At 47.2% G+C, this 15,155-nt stretch overlaps 1 protein-coding gene across 1 annotated transcript in view; it reads right to left on the bottom strand.

The window, feature by feature from the left end:
• The window catches only part of sxph (saxiphilin), a 41,362-nt gene that overhangs the window by 14,057 nt on the left and 12,150 nt on the right, over positions 1 to 15,155 (bottom strand). Inside the window, exons 5-9 of the mRNA XM_078421392.1 lie at positions 11,915 to 12,077; positions 9,464 to 9,528; positions 7,912 to 8,069; positions 5,719 to 5,905; positions 266 to 414 (exon numbers count right to left, since the gene is read on the bottom strand). Coding sequence (XP_078277518.1) covers positions 266 to 414; positions 5,719 to 5,905; positions 7,912 to 8,069; positions 9,464 to 9,528; positions 11,915 to 12,077 — 722 coding nt within the window. The remainder of the gene's footprint in view (positions 1 to 265; positions 415 to 5,718; positions 5,906 to 7,911; positions 8,070 to 9,463; positions 9,529 to 11,914; positions 12,078 to 15,155) is intronic.

The following is a 15,155-nucleotide window of genomic DNA, read 5'->3' as shown; positions in this document are numbered from 1 at the left end:
AATACCCTCTAATCCAGGCAGCATCCTGGGAAACCTCTTGTACACGTGCAGCGGCAAGGCAGTCGATAGGATTGTTCGGTGAACTTTTGTCACTTTGTTATTGTCAAAACATGATGACACTGGTGTACTGCCTCCATGAGGTCTGTTGTGTGATTTTACCAGGGTTGCATGCAAAACAAAACCTGTCACTGTTACATGTGATGACAAGGTATCACTAATCATTGAGTCATTAAATGTTTAGTATTACATTCACTGAAATCGGTACCTTCATCATTTCGATGCAGTGGCTCACCGACGTCGCTCTAATGCAGACCAGTGGTGTGGACTTTGTATTCAATGCCCATTCTTCACATTTGTTTTGTTCTGCTGCACTTATGCAACACCAGCGCACAATGCTGTTCTCCAGAGAGCTCCCTGATGGAAACCACAGTACAAAATCACCCTCAGAACATGCGCCCTGCGGTCTTCAATGATGTACCATGCAGCCCCATCTCCACTCACCCTTAACCCCACACATAAACAACCCTCCCCTCAATTGCCACTCTCGCTAATTCTGCTTGTGAGATTTCCAAGGGATTTAATCTTTTGACCCTCCCAATATGTCTAGCACATGCTCAAAAACTGGAAAGATCACAGGAAGCACTGAGGAACAGAGGGATATTGATGAGCATATCCAAAGGCAGCAATACAGTCCTTGTGTGCAGGTCAGGCAAAGCACATACCTTCAAGCTCATCAGAGAAAGGAAAGTCAGGAATGAGTGTGGGGATTGGCTGAACAATTAGATTGGAAGATCAGTAAATTGGACAATTAGTCAATTTAGCATCTGATATAAGCAAGGCTTGCTCAAGGGAAGTGGCCTGTGAGTAAAGTGTGAGTCTTTGGCTGAGGGATGCCACACCAAACGCTGGAGAGGGAGAGACGAAAGAAGGAAATGCCAAGCAAGCTGATTGAGTGTGATGCTTGCAGGATGTGGGAGGTCAGGGACACTGCTGGTACCTCTGGCTGCTACAAGTGTGAAAAGTGTATCCAGGTACAGGTCCTGAAGGACCGTGTTGGGGAACTGGAGAAGCAAGTGGATGACCTCAGGTTCGTCTGAGAAACTGTGTCGTTCCTCGACAAGTCCGACAGTGAGATTGTTACACCAAAGGTACTGGCAGAGAGAAGGTGGGTGACGGTGAGAAAGGGAAGGAAACATGGAGTGCAAAGGTCCCCGGGTGTTGTACCTCTTGAGAACAGGTTCACCCACTTGGAAGCTGTCGGGGAAGAAGACGTTGCCATACTGAACGGCAGACTGGCTTGCGAAGCAAAAAGTGCTGTTTAGCCAAAACCACAGAGGCCGATGTCAGGCAACGCCATGGTAGTAGGAGACTCCATTGTGAGAGGTACGGACAGGGGTTTCTGTGGCAACAGACGGGATTCGAGGATGGTGTGCTGCCTCCCTGGTGCTAGGATCCAGGATGTCACGGACAGAGTGCAGAAAATCCTCAAGGGGGAAGGTAAACAGCTGGAAGTGGTAGTGCATGTTGGCACAAACGATGTTGGAAAGAAGGGGATAAATATTCTGCAGCGTGACTTTAGAAAGCTCGGAAAAATGCTGAAAAGCAGGACCTCTAGGGTGGTTATTTCTGGTTTGCTTCCAGTTCCTCGTGCTGGCGAGAGCAGGAACAGAGAGATACAGGACCTGAATGTGTGGCTGAGGAAATGGTGCAGGGGGCAGGGATTTAGATTCTTAGATCACTGGGATCTGTTTTGGGGTAAGGGGGAATTGTACAAAAGGGACGGATTGCACCTTAACAGGTGAGGGACCAGCATTCTGGCGGGCAGATTTGCCACTGCTACACGGGTGGTTTTAAACTAAATAAGGGGGGGTGGGTGTCAAATGGGATAGTCAAGTATGGAGTTAAAGGGAAAGAGAGTAAAGGGATAGTTAATGACCCCAGAATTAACGGGAAAGAAAGCTCACAAAGCTACAAGGAGAGTATGGCCAAGTGTAATAGGGATCGATGTGAAGGGTGAGATAAGTAAGGAATTAAAAGTACTGTATATGAATGCGCGAAGAATAAGAAGTGAAGTAGATGAGCTTGAGGCTCAGTTAGAGGTTGGTAGATATGACATTGTGGGGATTACAGAGACTTGGCTGCAGGAGGATCGGGCCTGGGAACAATATCCTATGGAAAGGACAGGCAGGTGGGCAGAGGTGGTGGGGTAGCTCTGCAGGTGAGGGATGAAATTCAGTCCCTTACGAGGGAAGACATGGGGACTGACGAGGTAGAGTCACTATGGATTGAATTGAGGAATTGTAAAGGCAAGAAGACACTAATTGGTGTTATCTACAGACCCCCAAATAGTAGCCTGGACGTAGGGTGTAAGATGCAGCAGGAGTTAAAACTGGCATGTAGGAAAGGTAATGCCACTGTGGTGATGGGCGATTTCAATATGCAGGTAGACTGGGGAAATCAGGTTGGTTCTGGACCCCAAGAAAGAGAGTTTGTAGAGTGCCTCCGAGATGGGTTCTTAGAGCAGCTTATAATGGAGCCTACCAGAGAAAAGGCAATTCTGGATTTAGTGTTGTCCAATGAACCAGATTTGATAAGAGAAATCGATGTAAAGGAACCGGTTGGAGGTAGTGATCATAATATGATTAGTTTTAATCTGCAATTTGAGAAGGAGAAGGTTAAATCAGAAGTGTCAGTGTTGCAGTTGAACAAAGGGGACTATGAAGGCATGAGAGAGGAGCTGGCCAAGGTAGACTGGAAAGGGATCCCAGCAGGATTGACGGTGGAACAGCAATAGCAGGAATTTCTGAGCATAATCCGGAAGACGCAGGATCATTTCATTCCAAAGGGGAAGAAAGATTCCAAGGGGAGTAGGAGGCAACCTTGGCTGACAAGGGAAGTTGGGGATGGAATAAAACTAATACAAAAGATGTATAACACAGCAAAGAGTAGCCAGAAGCTTTCATAGGACAATAGAAAGTAACAAAACGGGCAATACGGGCTGAAAAGATGAAGTACGAGGGGAAGCTGGCCAAGAATATAAAGAAGGACAGTAAAAGCTTCTTTAGATATGTCAAGAGAAAAAGAGTAGCAAAGTCAAACGTGGGTCCCTTGAAGGCAGACACAGGTGAAATTATTATGGGTAACAAGGAAATGGCAGAAGAGTTGAACAGGTACTTCGGATCTGTCTTCACTAAGGAAGACGCAAACACTCTCCCAGATGTACTGGAGGACAGAGGATCTAGGGGAGTAGAGGAACTGAAAGAAAGTTTCATTAGGCGAGAAATAGTATTGGGTAGACTAATGGGACTGAATGATGATAAATCCCCTGGGCCTGATGGTCTGCATCCCAGGGTCCTCAGGGAGGTGGCTCTAGAAATAGTGGACTCATTGGTGATCATTTTCCAATGTTCAATAGATTCAGGAGCAGTTTCTGTGGATTGGAGGATAGTTAATGTTATCCCACTTTTCAAGAAAGGAGTGAGAGAAAACGTAGAATTACAGACCAGTTAGCCTGACCGGTGGTGGGAAAGATGCTGGAGTCAATTATTAAAGAGGTAATAATGGTGCATTTGGATAGAGTTAGGTTAAGTAAGGGGGAGGTGCAGCGAGACCTTGGTGTCCTTGTACACCAGTCACTGAAAGTTGACGTGCTGGGAAAGCAGGCAGTGAAGAAAGCTAATGGAATGTTGGCCTTCAGAACAAGAGGATTTCAGTATAGGGGTAAAGAGGTTCTCCTGCAGTTGTATAGGGGCCTGGTAAGACCACATCTGGAGTATTGTGTACAGTTTGGTCTCCTAATTTGAGGAAGGACATCCTTGTAATTGAGGTAGTGCAGCGTAAGTTCACGAGATTGATCCCTGGGATGGCGTATGAGGAAAGATTGAAAAGACTAGGCTTGTATTCACTGGAGTTTAGAAGGATGAGAGGGGATCTTATAGAAACATATAAAATTTTAAAAGGACTGGACAAGCTAGATGCAGAAAAAATGTTCCCAATGTTGGGCGAGTCCAGAATCAGGGGCCACAGTCTTAGAATAAAGGGGAGGCCATTTAAAACTGAGGTGAGAAAAAACGTTTTCACCCAGTGAGTTGTGAATTTGTGGAATTCTCTGCCACAGAGGGCAGTGGAAGCCAAATCACTGGATGGATTTAAGAGAGTTAGATAGAGCTCTAGGGGCTAGTGGAATCAAGGGATATAGGGAGAAGGCAGGCACGGGGTATTGATTGGAGACGATCAGCCATGATCACAATGAATGGCGGTGCTGGCTCGAAGGGCCAAATGGCCTCCTCCTGCACCTTTTTCTGTTTCTATGTTTCTAATAATTAAGAAGGCAAAAAAGATACTTGCCTTACTTACCAGGACACTGAGTATAAGAGCATTTGGATGAGAATGTAGGTGGCATGATTAGCAAATTTGTCAATGACACCAGAATTGGTGTGGTGAACAGTGGAGACAGTGGTCTAAGATTTCAACAGGATCAAGATCAATTGTGAAATAGGACCAAGGATTGTCAAATGGAATTTAACTTTGATACGTGCGATGTGAATCATTTAGGGAAGTTGAATCAAGGCAGGACATACACAGTAAATGACAGGGTCCCGGGGAGTGAGCGAGGGGTACAAACACATAGGTCCCTGAAAGCGGTGGCTGAAGAAGACAAAATGGTGAAGAATATGTATGGCTCACACACCTTCATCAGATGGAGCATTGAGCAGAAGGATTGTGACGTCATGTTACATCTGTGTAGGACATTGGTGAGACTGCATCTGGAATATTGTGTGCAGTTCTGGTTACTCTACTGTGGGAAGGATGTAGTTAAGCGAGAGAGGGTGTAGAAAAGATTCGGAAGGATGCCACCTGGACTGGTGGGCTTGAGATATAAGGAGAGACTGGATAGGCTGGGACTGTTTCACCTGGAGTGTAGGAGGTTGAGGGAGGATCTGGCAGAGGCACATCAAATCACGAGGTTCATAGATGAAGTGGATGATCACAGTCCTTTTCCCCAGATTAGGGAAGTCTAAAGCTCAAGGGCATAGTTTTATGGTGAGAGGGGAAAGATTTAAAGAGGATCCAAATGGCGTTTGGAAGTTGTTTTTCACTTAGATGGTGGTGTGTACACGGAATGAGCCTTGAGAGGAAGTTGTTGCGGTGGGTTTAATTAACAATATTTAAAACACATTTGAATAGGTTCATGGTATAAGAAAGGTTTAGAGGAATATGAGCCGAACACAAGCAAATGGGACCATCTCAGAACCCCCCCTGATCAATACAGATGAGTTGGGCTGGATGGCCTCTATCTATGCTATTTAACTCTATAACTAAGGACTATTCAGCAAGAGTTAGAGTCCCTATACCAGGCCACAGGATAACATTCCCTTTGAGGAATTGTGTCTCTGCGATGAACCATTCTACCTTGGTGAGGTTAGAACTCTTGTTCCAAGGCTTCATTTCCCAGCTGAAGGAGTTTATTAAATTAGAGAGGGAAGCATTTGATGAAACTAAGTATATCAGCCTCCCACTCTCCCATCCCACCAACAGAGCTGAGAGAAATCCAGTTGCTGCACTCCAAATTGGCAACTGGTGTGTTGTCTCCCCTGCAGTGCAGTTTTTGGGGTCTTTGGTACTTTGGTGCTTAAATGTGTGGAGTTATAAGACAGGGAATTCCAATCTTTGTAGACAAAATGGGAAACAACGAATGGCCAATATTGATGGAATTACCGTGGTGGCCCAATCCCTTCAGAAGGGCCATGTAGCCCAACCCCAGCACATGGCTGAGGTCGCTGTTATCAGTCAGGAGCTGCAGCCTTACAGTGGCATCCCCGAACATCAGGTTCTTCCTGTTGAAAGCAGTCGAGCTGAACAACTGGAAACGGCGCCGATACGATCCGTTCCGTCCAAAGAGGTTCTACAACAGATAGTGCGGGTGAAACGGCAAACCATTGTCCTGCGCTCCCTACGATAGGACTAGTGTGTAGCAAGGAACTGCAGATGCTGGTTGACACCGAAGATTGACACAAAATGCTGGAGTAACTTAGCGGGACATTTATGGAGAGAAGGAATGGGTGACGTTTCGGGTCGAGACCCTTCTAATGTGGTTTCCTGAGTAACCCCTTGCTGGCTGAAGGTGGTGTGGTTGTCCACTTTGTAGCAGGGAAGGGTAAGGGTAGTAGATTAATTGACTTGTTAGAAGTGATAAGGGTGCATTGCCCCAGTAAGTGGAAGAAACGGTTTCCACATTAGAGGGTGTGTGATCAGAGGCAGCAAGTTTAGGCCATTTGGCAACAAGGCTGAGGATGATGTGAGGAAACGTTTATTATCTGAAAGGACACCATAGATTCAAGGCAAAAGACTGAGTGGTTGGTGCTGCTTTCTCAGAGCTCCAGCAACCCGCTTCAATCCCGCCCTCTGGTGCTGGCGGTGTGGAGTTTACATGTTCTCCCTGTGGCTGAGTGGCTTTCCCCCAAGTGCTCCGGTCCCCTCCCTCATCCCAGAGACATGCGTGTTGGTAGGTTAATCGATCGCGGCCAATTGGCCCAAGTGTGTAGATGGGTGGACAAAGTGGGGGAGCTGATGAGTGTGTGGGAAGCATAAAGTGGAATTAGTGTCGGATTTGTGTAAACGCGTGGTTGCTGGTCGGCACGGACGCAGTGGGCCGAAGGATCTGTTTCTGTGACTCTACGGCTCTGCGGCCATATGGACCCCCAGCATCTCCTCTCCCACTCCGCATTCCTTATTCCTTCCCAACCCAGAGGAAAGGTCCTTCACCTTGGCACCACGAGGCAACACACTTCCAGCAGCGCAGAGCAGTAAATGCCAGGGAAATGTGGTGTAAGGGTATTTTTAGAGTGGGGAGGGGTGGCTCCTGACTCTAGCCTCAATGGGACCACTGTGGTGTAAGTTCTGCTGATAATAGACAATATTGTGCAGGAGTAGGCCATTCGGCCCTTTGAGCCAGCACCACCATTCAATGTGATCATGGCTGATCATTCTCAATCAGTACCCCGTTCCTGCCTTCTCCCCATACCCCCTGACTCCGCTATCCTTAAGAGCTCTATCCAGCTCTCTCTTGAACGCATTCAGAGAATTGGCCTCCACTGCCATCTGAGGCAGAGAATTCCACGGATTTACAACTCTGACTGAAAAAGTATTTCCTCATCTCCGTTCTAAATGGCCTACCCCTTATTCTTAAACTTTGGCCCCTGGTTCTGGACTCCCCCAACATTGGGAACGTGTTTCCTGCCTCTAACGTGTCCAACCCGTTAATAATCTTATGTTTCAATAAGATCCCCTCTCATCCTTCTAAATTCCAGTGTATACAAGCCTAGTCGTTCCAGTCTTTCAACATACGACAGTCCCGCCATTCCGGGAATTAACCTAGTGAACCTACGCTGCACGCCCTGAATAGCAAGAATATCCTTCCTCTTGATGGGGACCAGCCAACACGCTTTGATGCATCCCATCCCAATATTACGCCACTTTTACAGACAAATATTTACCTGGTAACGTTTGTTTTGGGAAGACAGCTCCTTTAGCCATTGGCAGATCACTGGACAAGGAATGGAAGTCCAGTCACGTGTGGATTAATGAGGCTGTGATCAGCTTCTGCTCTGTTGCCTAACAACAGATGGCTGGTCACGCTGTCCATTATGCAACCCTTCTCAGCACATTCATGTACCTTAGCTAAACAGTCACGTAACAACAAGCCAACGGAAATTTTAAAAAATGACGCTGGAAATCTAAAATAGAAACAGAAAATTCTGAAACACTCAGCAGGCTGCGGGAAGAGAAACGGAGCAATCAGTTCAGGTCGAAGATTCAAGCTGACTGTTTTGCTTCCCACACATGCAGCCTGACCTGCTGAGTGTTTCCTGTAATTCCTGTTTTATTTTAGGTAGCAGCAAGTTATCGGACCTGAACCATGCCGAGGAATTTCCGGGTGAATTTCCTGTAGTTGTATCTGGTCACAACAGCGTTTCCAGGCCCCCGGCCCACGTGGCATCTTCCAAAGTCCGCAATGTTGGCCTGGGTCCCATCCGCACACAGCAGTTTGTACTGGGCTGCTTCAGATACTGAGGGGAACAATGAGGCAACATCTAGTCAGGGTCTGGGAGAAACTGTACCATGCCCTGGACAAGGCTGTAGCTGGTGGGCCTTATCTCCTGCTTAGTAAATGTACACTGGGTCTCTACATTCCCACTGGGTCAATAGACAATAGGTGCAGGAGGAGGCCATTCGGCCCTTCGAGCCAGCACCACCATTCAATGCGATCATGGCTGATCATTCTCAATCAGTACCCCGTTCCTGCCTTCTCCCCGTACCCCCTGACTCCGCTGTCCTTAAGAACTCTATCCAGCTCTCTCTTGAATGCATTCAGGGAATTGGCCTCCACTGCCTTCTGAGGCAGAGAATTCCACAGATTCACAACTCTCTGACTGAAAAAGTTTTTCCCCATCTCAGTTCTAAATGGCCTACCCCTTATTCTTAAACTGTGGCCCCTTGTTCTGGACTCCCCCCAACATTGGGAACATGTTTCCTGCCTCTAACGTGTCCAACCCCTTAATAATCTTATACGTTTCGATAAGATCTCCTCTCGTCCTTCTAAATTCCAGTGTATACAAGCCTAGTCGCTCCAGTCAGATGCCTGTGGGTTGACATCCTACTCTCGAGAATTGAGCGTGTAATCCAGAGCAGAACCGGGAGAACGCTGGACGTCCATCTGACCTGCTCCCAGACAAAACAACATGGAACCATTCAAGGGAGAGTTGAGGAACTCCAGAACGTGACAGTCGGTGTTTTTCCTGCACCCAAGCTCCCTGACCGTGCAAGCTGACCGTGTTACCAGAGTGAGAACACTTCTCCATGGGTCAAAGGCACAGAGTTGGGGAACGGTGCTCGGTTAATGCTAGTTACTTTGGGCTCTGCAGCATCCCCTTACAGCAGGGCCGTCTTAACGCATGGGCCTGATGGGCACTTGCCCGGGGGCCCACGAGCATAGGGGCCCCATGCTGATCTGTGTATGTTAAGTGACTTGCAATAAATAAATACTACTTTAAAAATGTAGGTTCAATAAGTGCTTTTTTCGCAACATTTTCGGTCACTAAGTGCTTCTCACAGCGATCTGTAAGTGCTTTTCGCAACAATGTAGCACCCTAAGTCCATCGCTAAGTGCTTTTCGGTAAGTGCTTTTCGCCGGCACGACGGGGGGGGCTGGTAGGGAAAGGGGGGTGGGGGAGAGTAACGGTAGGGGCCCCAGTACACTGCTTTGCCCGGGGGCCCATAATGCTGTAAAAACGGCCCTGCCTTACAGTGCTGCTCCAGGAAGTATGAGTCTCCAGGGCAAACTCATCCAGTGACGGCACAGGCACAGAAAAGTAAGTGATTACCAAGCAGGTTTCTGCTCCCGTGTCTTCTGCTGCCGGTGTCGGGGCTGCTGAATGGGGAACAGCGGAAGAAACAAACTCACCACTCATGTTGGCAAGAGCTGCATTGTCCACAAAAGCCACGTCGCCAACTCCTTGCTCCAAACACCTGCAAGGAAACGTTAGCCTGTTTTAGACTGAAGCGCAATGCCCACCTCTGGTCGTATTCAGAGCCAACATCTCGATGCTTGGTTGGCAAGGCACCTCGTGAGGATCTCTGGCTCCTGGTCTGCAGCTGGGAGGCGTCTGGTGTGACGAACCATCCCGCGAGTCTTTCCAATGCTTAGACTGAGTCGTGGCCTGAGAGGTAGTTTAAGGTACAGCCATGGTTTCGGACTGACCAGCCAGATCTTATTACTGGATCATCAGAAGGCCACAGAAGGCTGTGGAGGCCAAGTCAATGGATATTTGTAAGGCAGAGGTAGATAGATTCTTGATTAGTAAAGGTGTCAGGAGTTATGGGAAGAGGGCAGGAGAATGGGGTTAAGAGGCAAAGATAGATCAGCCATAATTGAATGGAGGAATAGACTTGATGGGCCGAATGGCCTAATTCTGCTCCTATCACTTATGAACATGAGTCTGCGCCACAGTCAGAGGACCAGAGCTCCATCCTGACAACGTGCCACTGCTCTCAGATGATCCATCAAAATGGGTCGGGTCCCTTCCACTGCTGAATGCCCCTGAGATCTGTCTGCCTCCTCGGGTGGAAGGGCTGTGTCCTTAGCCCCCTACTGTACTCCCTGTACACACATGACTGTGGGGCCAGGTTCAGCTCAAACTCCATCATCAAGTTTGCTGATGACACTGTGGTGGTGGGCCGGATCTCCAACAATGATGAGAAGGCCTACCGGGAGGAGGTGGCTGATCTGGCACTCTGGTGTCAGGACAATAGCCTCCTCTTGAATGTCACTAAAACAAAGGAGCTGATTGTGGACTTCAGAAGGGCTAAACATCCAAGGACGTACACGCCACTCGAGATAAATGGGTCTATTGTGGATAGGGTGAGCAGTTTCAAATACTTGGGAGTCCGCATTGCAGAGGATCTGACGTGGGCAACGCACATTGCCGCACTGGTGGGTAAGGCTAAGCAGCGCCTTTACCACCTTAGACAACTGAGGAAATTCAGAGTGTCGCTGAGGATCCTTCATTGCTTCTACTCTGGGGCTGTAGAGAGCATCCTGTCCGGCAACATTACAGTCTGGTTTGGGAACAGCTCTGCCCAGGACAGGATGGCCCTGCAGAGAGTAGTGCGTTCGGCAGAACGCACCATGGGAACTACACTCGTCCCCCTGCAGGACCTATACATCAGGAGGTGCAGATCCAGAGCAAGCAAGATCATGAGGGACCCCTACCACCCCAGTAACGGACTGTCCCAGATGCTACGATCAGGCAAACGCCTCCGCTGTCACGCTGTGAAAACGGAGAGGATGAGACGGAGCTTCTTCCCACAGGCCATCAGGACTGTCAACTTTTATAACCCCAGAGACTAAATTTTTGTCGACACTTTTTGTGCTATGTTTAGTAACTTATTAACTTTATTTATATGCTGTAACTGTAATTCTTTTTGTGCACAACCCGCAGGCATTGCCACTTTCATTTCACTGCACATCGAGTATGTGTATGTGACAAATAAATTTGACTTGACTTGACTGTACTCAATCACATCCCAGTGGAGTCAAAGGTTACGGGGAGAAGGCAGGAGAATGAGGTTGAGACAGGAAAATAGATTAGCCACGATGGAATAGAGGGGACGACTCGATGGGCTGAATGGCCTAATTGTGCTCCTATGACTTCTGGACTTGTGGTCCGAGATCTGGGATAAGGCTTTCACTAATGCTTCACTGTGCGTTTGAAACTACTGCATCTGAACATGAGGGACGAGGTGTCCGATTTAACACCAGCAATTTACCTCGGCTCGCAGGACTCGCTCAAGCCACGAGGTGCCGCTTAAGCTGATGGTGGCTGGGGCGGCGAGGAAGAGGCAAGGTCATCCATGTCAGATGCTGCCTCGGCCTCCCATTCAAAGATCCACTGGCTGCTGTCTGGTGTCTGTGTGAGGACCGGCCAGTGGATTCAAGATCAATAGGGTGAGCATGAGAGCACTCTACATCGGCCTGACCCATTGAGTTACTCCAGCACTTTCTGTCTATCTCCGGCGTAAACCAGCATCTGCAGTTCCTTTCTACACATGGATGTTCCTGTTGTCCTATCCATTTCCCCTGCCGCCTTCTCTGCAACAAAACTCCTCTCTCTAGACTTTATTGCCCCCTTCTGACGGAGGGTCATCAACTTCAGATATTCGCCGTTGCTCCTTCCACAGATGCTGCCTGACCTGCTGGGTGTTTCTGGTGCTTCCTGGTGTTGAGGAGCACAGAGCGTTTTGTAACTCCGAGCACCCGCTGGGAGTGATTGGAACAATGGGGCGAGTGCCGGCGCACAGTCGCTACTCCGCACGGATGGGGCGACAGTGGAGCTGCCGGGGTTCGGGGACGTACCTCAGGGCTCCTCCAGAGCCGTAGAAGGGCTCGTGGTGGCTGGTCTCGCAAAAGTAGTTCCTGTCCTTGTTGTAGGACCTCTGGCCCTGGCAGAGCGCACACAGAGTGGGGAACATGGCGCTGGAACCAGGGGCACAGGCGGCTCCAAAGAACCGACTGACAGCTGTGGGGGCAAAACAAACACCTTGAGTGGATTCACAGAGGGACAACGATCGATGGTGTAGAGGTGTATGTACACATGGTCAGGACTGAACCACCTGCTTCACTTTATCTGCAGTGACGTAAGGTTGGGCTGCACTCGAATATAAATAGGCTCTGAATTAATGCTGCTCTGATTTTTCACAGATAGTGATTAATAGACAATAGGTGCCGGAGGAGGCCATTCGGCCCTTCGAGCCAGCACCGCCATTCAATGTGATCATGGCTGATCATTCTCAATCAGTGCCCTGTTCCTGCCTTCTCCCCATACCCCCTGACTCCGCTATCCTTAAGAGCTCTATCTAGCTCTCTCTTGAATGCATTCAGAGAATTGGCCTCCACTGCCTTCTGAGGCAGAGAATTCCACAGATTCACAACTTTCTGACTGAAAACGTTTTTCCTCATCTCTGTTCTAAATGGCCTACCCCTTATTCTTAAACTGTGGCCCCTGGTTCTGGACTCCCCCGACATTGGGAACATGTTTCCTGCCTCTAACATGTCCAACCCCTTAATAATCTTATACGTTTCGATAAGATCCCCTCTCATCCTTCTAAATTCCAGTGTGTACAAGCCTAGTCGCTCCAGTCTTTCAACATATGACAGTCCCGCCATTCCGGGAATTAACCTAGTAAACCTACGCTGCACGCCCTCAATAGCAAGAGTATCCTTCCTCAAATTTGGAGACCAAAACTGCACACAAACTTGCCCATGATTAATCATGATTAATCGATTAAAATTATTACATTTATTTACCCATTCCTTCTTTCCTTCTCTCCTGAGATGCTGCCTGACCCGCTGAGTTACTCCAACATTTTGTGAATAAATACCTCGCATTTATTAACTCTCTCTTCTCTAAAGCTTGTACTAGACTAGGATGCTACGATAAATCCCTTGTCTTGTAATTAAATGTTTGGTAATATTTCGGCCTGTTTATCCAGTAAAGCTAAGCAAAAATGTAAACATAATCAATCGGTTAAATACGTTTAGAAATTTTCAAACAGCAAAATGTCGAATAACTGGATTCATTTTCAAGGCAACACGTCAGTCGTTTGGCGTAACTTTCTTGTGAATAAAAACTAGAAATTTAGTGAAGTGCAGGCATTGAGAAACAACTTTGAAATATCAGCCATCCCCATCCTCATTCAAATATCATCTGGAACACAGATATGACTTCAAATTTGACTCAGTCTTCAAACAAGTCGGTTGGCCTTCCATCCTGTATAAGTCTGGGAACAATTCCTTCACCCTTGGACCACACGATTGTAACTTGATTAAAGCTGACAAAATATTTGATTTCATGCTGACCAATCTTCAGCAGCGTGACATCGGCAGAAAACTGAACGAAGCTCTTCCCCGGGAATTTCACGACTCCTCTGGGACTTGGATGATCCAATGGATTGTGACTCTGCCTGCAACCCCCGACTTGCGTCCCCACCAAGAAGCGATCTTGCCAACGTTGCGAGAGACGTTCACATGCGGTTGTCCCCAAACAAGGACGGTGAATTATTTGAGGTCAATGGTGAACAAGATAATGATCAAGCAGAGCCCATTGCGACGCAAAGTCAATCGGAAGACCCCAAAGCCATTCTCTCCAGAAAGAATGTCAAGAAGCCGAATCCAATGGAGTCATATTCAAACCCGCACGTCAGTGGATATTTTTAAAGGCAGAGATAGATAGATTCTTGATCAGTACGGGTGTCAGAGATTGTGGGGAGAAGGCAGGAGAATGGGGTTAGGAGGGAGAGATAGACCTGCCATGATTGAATGGCGGAGTAGATTTGATGGGCCGAATTGGCTAATTCTACTATTATACCTGAAGACATTTTGAAGATATCGAAGCGAGAAATGGCTGTCCTGGAAAGCACATGGAAATGCCCAAGCACACTTGGAAAAGTGCACAGGAGACTCATGACAATCACTCACTCCTAACCCAGTAGAATCTGAAAGATGTTTGAATGCTGCTGGCCTCTTTGTCACAACGTCGAGTCTCATCATTGAGTGATGAGACCGTTGACACCTTAAGTTTTTTGACATCTCACCTAATGATAGTCTAAAGTAGATTTACGTTTGTGAAATAAAGGTAAGTTTTAGTTTGATAATGACAAACATTGGAGTTTTGAAAATTAATCATTTTAATCGGGGCAAAGTGATTAATTGATCATCAACGATTAATCACTTTTTCAAAATTAATCAATCCGTTTAATCAGTAAGCAGCCCTAGTCTGAATGGCCACAGGGTAGGGTGAGACCATTCAGTCCGATAAGCTCGTTCTACTATCCCTTGATACTCTGACCTGACAAAATTCCAGTGATTCAGCTTTGAAATGGTTGTCCATCACCTCAGTGGAACTTAGTTTTGCAAGAATGACCAAATGATTCACTGTGATTATTTCTCCTAAAGTAAGGAAGTGGGAGAGGGAATTTCAAAGAGTTTTTTAAAATCACATCTGCTATTTAATGGGGGTGATCAATGACTATTTCTTCTGTTTGGGGAGTAAATGGTCAATTAAAAATGTTATCTTCTGGGCTGAGGAGAAAGATTCGGTAAAATCAACGCAGATGGTCGTTAAGAGTAGCAATACTTTCTTACAGGAACATTTCTTTGTGTGTTTAAGGGAAACAAAGATTAATATGTTTGTGCAGTGGGGAGGCATGTGTGATTGTTTTCTATAAAGTGCTGGCACAGATGCATGCAGTGTGGAGTTGGAAAATAGTTTTGGGACTTAATAGAATAAATAATTGTGTCGGGCCACTACTACTGGATGTTATCCACAAATTAAATCAATAACACATCACCACAGGCTATTGGAAGTCAACAAACAGCAGATGTGGGAAATCTGAAATAAAATTATGTAAACAGTCAGCGGGTCAGGCAGTCACTGTGGAAAGAGAAACAGGGCGAACATTTCCAGTCGATGAAAGATTCTGATGAGAGGTCAGCAGTACATTGGCACAGCTTTCGGTACATTGGCCGTCTTCAGACAGGGTACTGAGCGTAGGGGTCGGGATGTCATGTTACAGTTGTGCAAGATGTTGGTGAGGTC

Source organism: Rhinoraja longicauda, chromosome 25 (assembly GCF_053455715.1).
Source record: "Rhinoraja longicauda isolate Sanriku21f chromosome 25, sRhiLon1.1, whole genome shotgun sequence".
NCBI lineage: Eukaryota > Metazoa > Chordata > Chondrichthyes > Rajiformes > Arhynchobatidae > Rhinoraja > Rhinoraja longicauda.
This window is presented reverse-complemented; position numbering and strand designations above follow the sequence as displayed.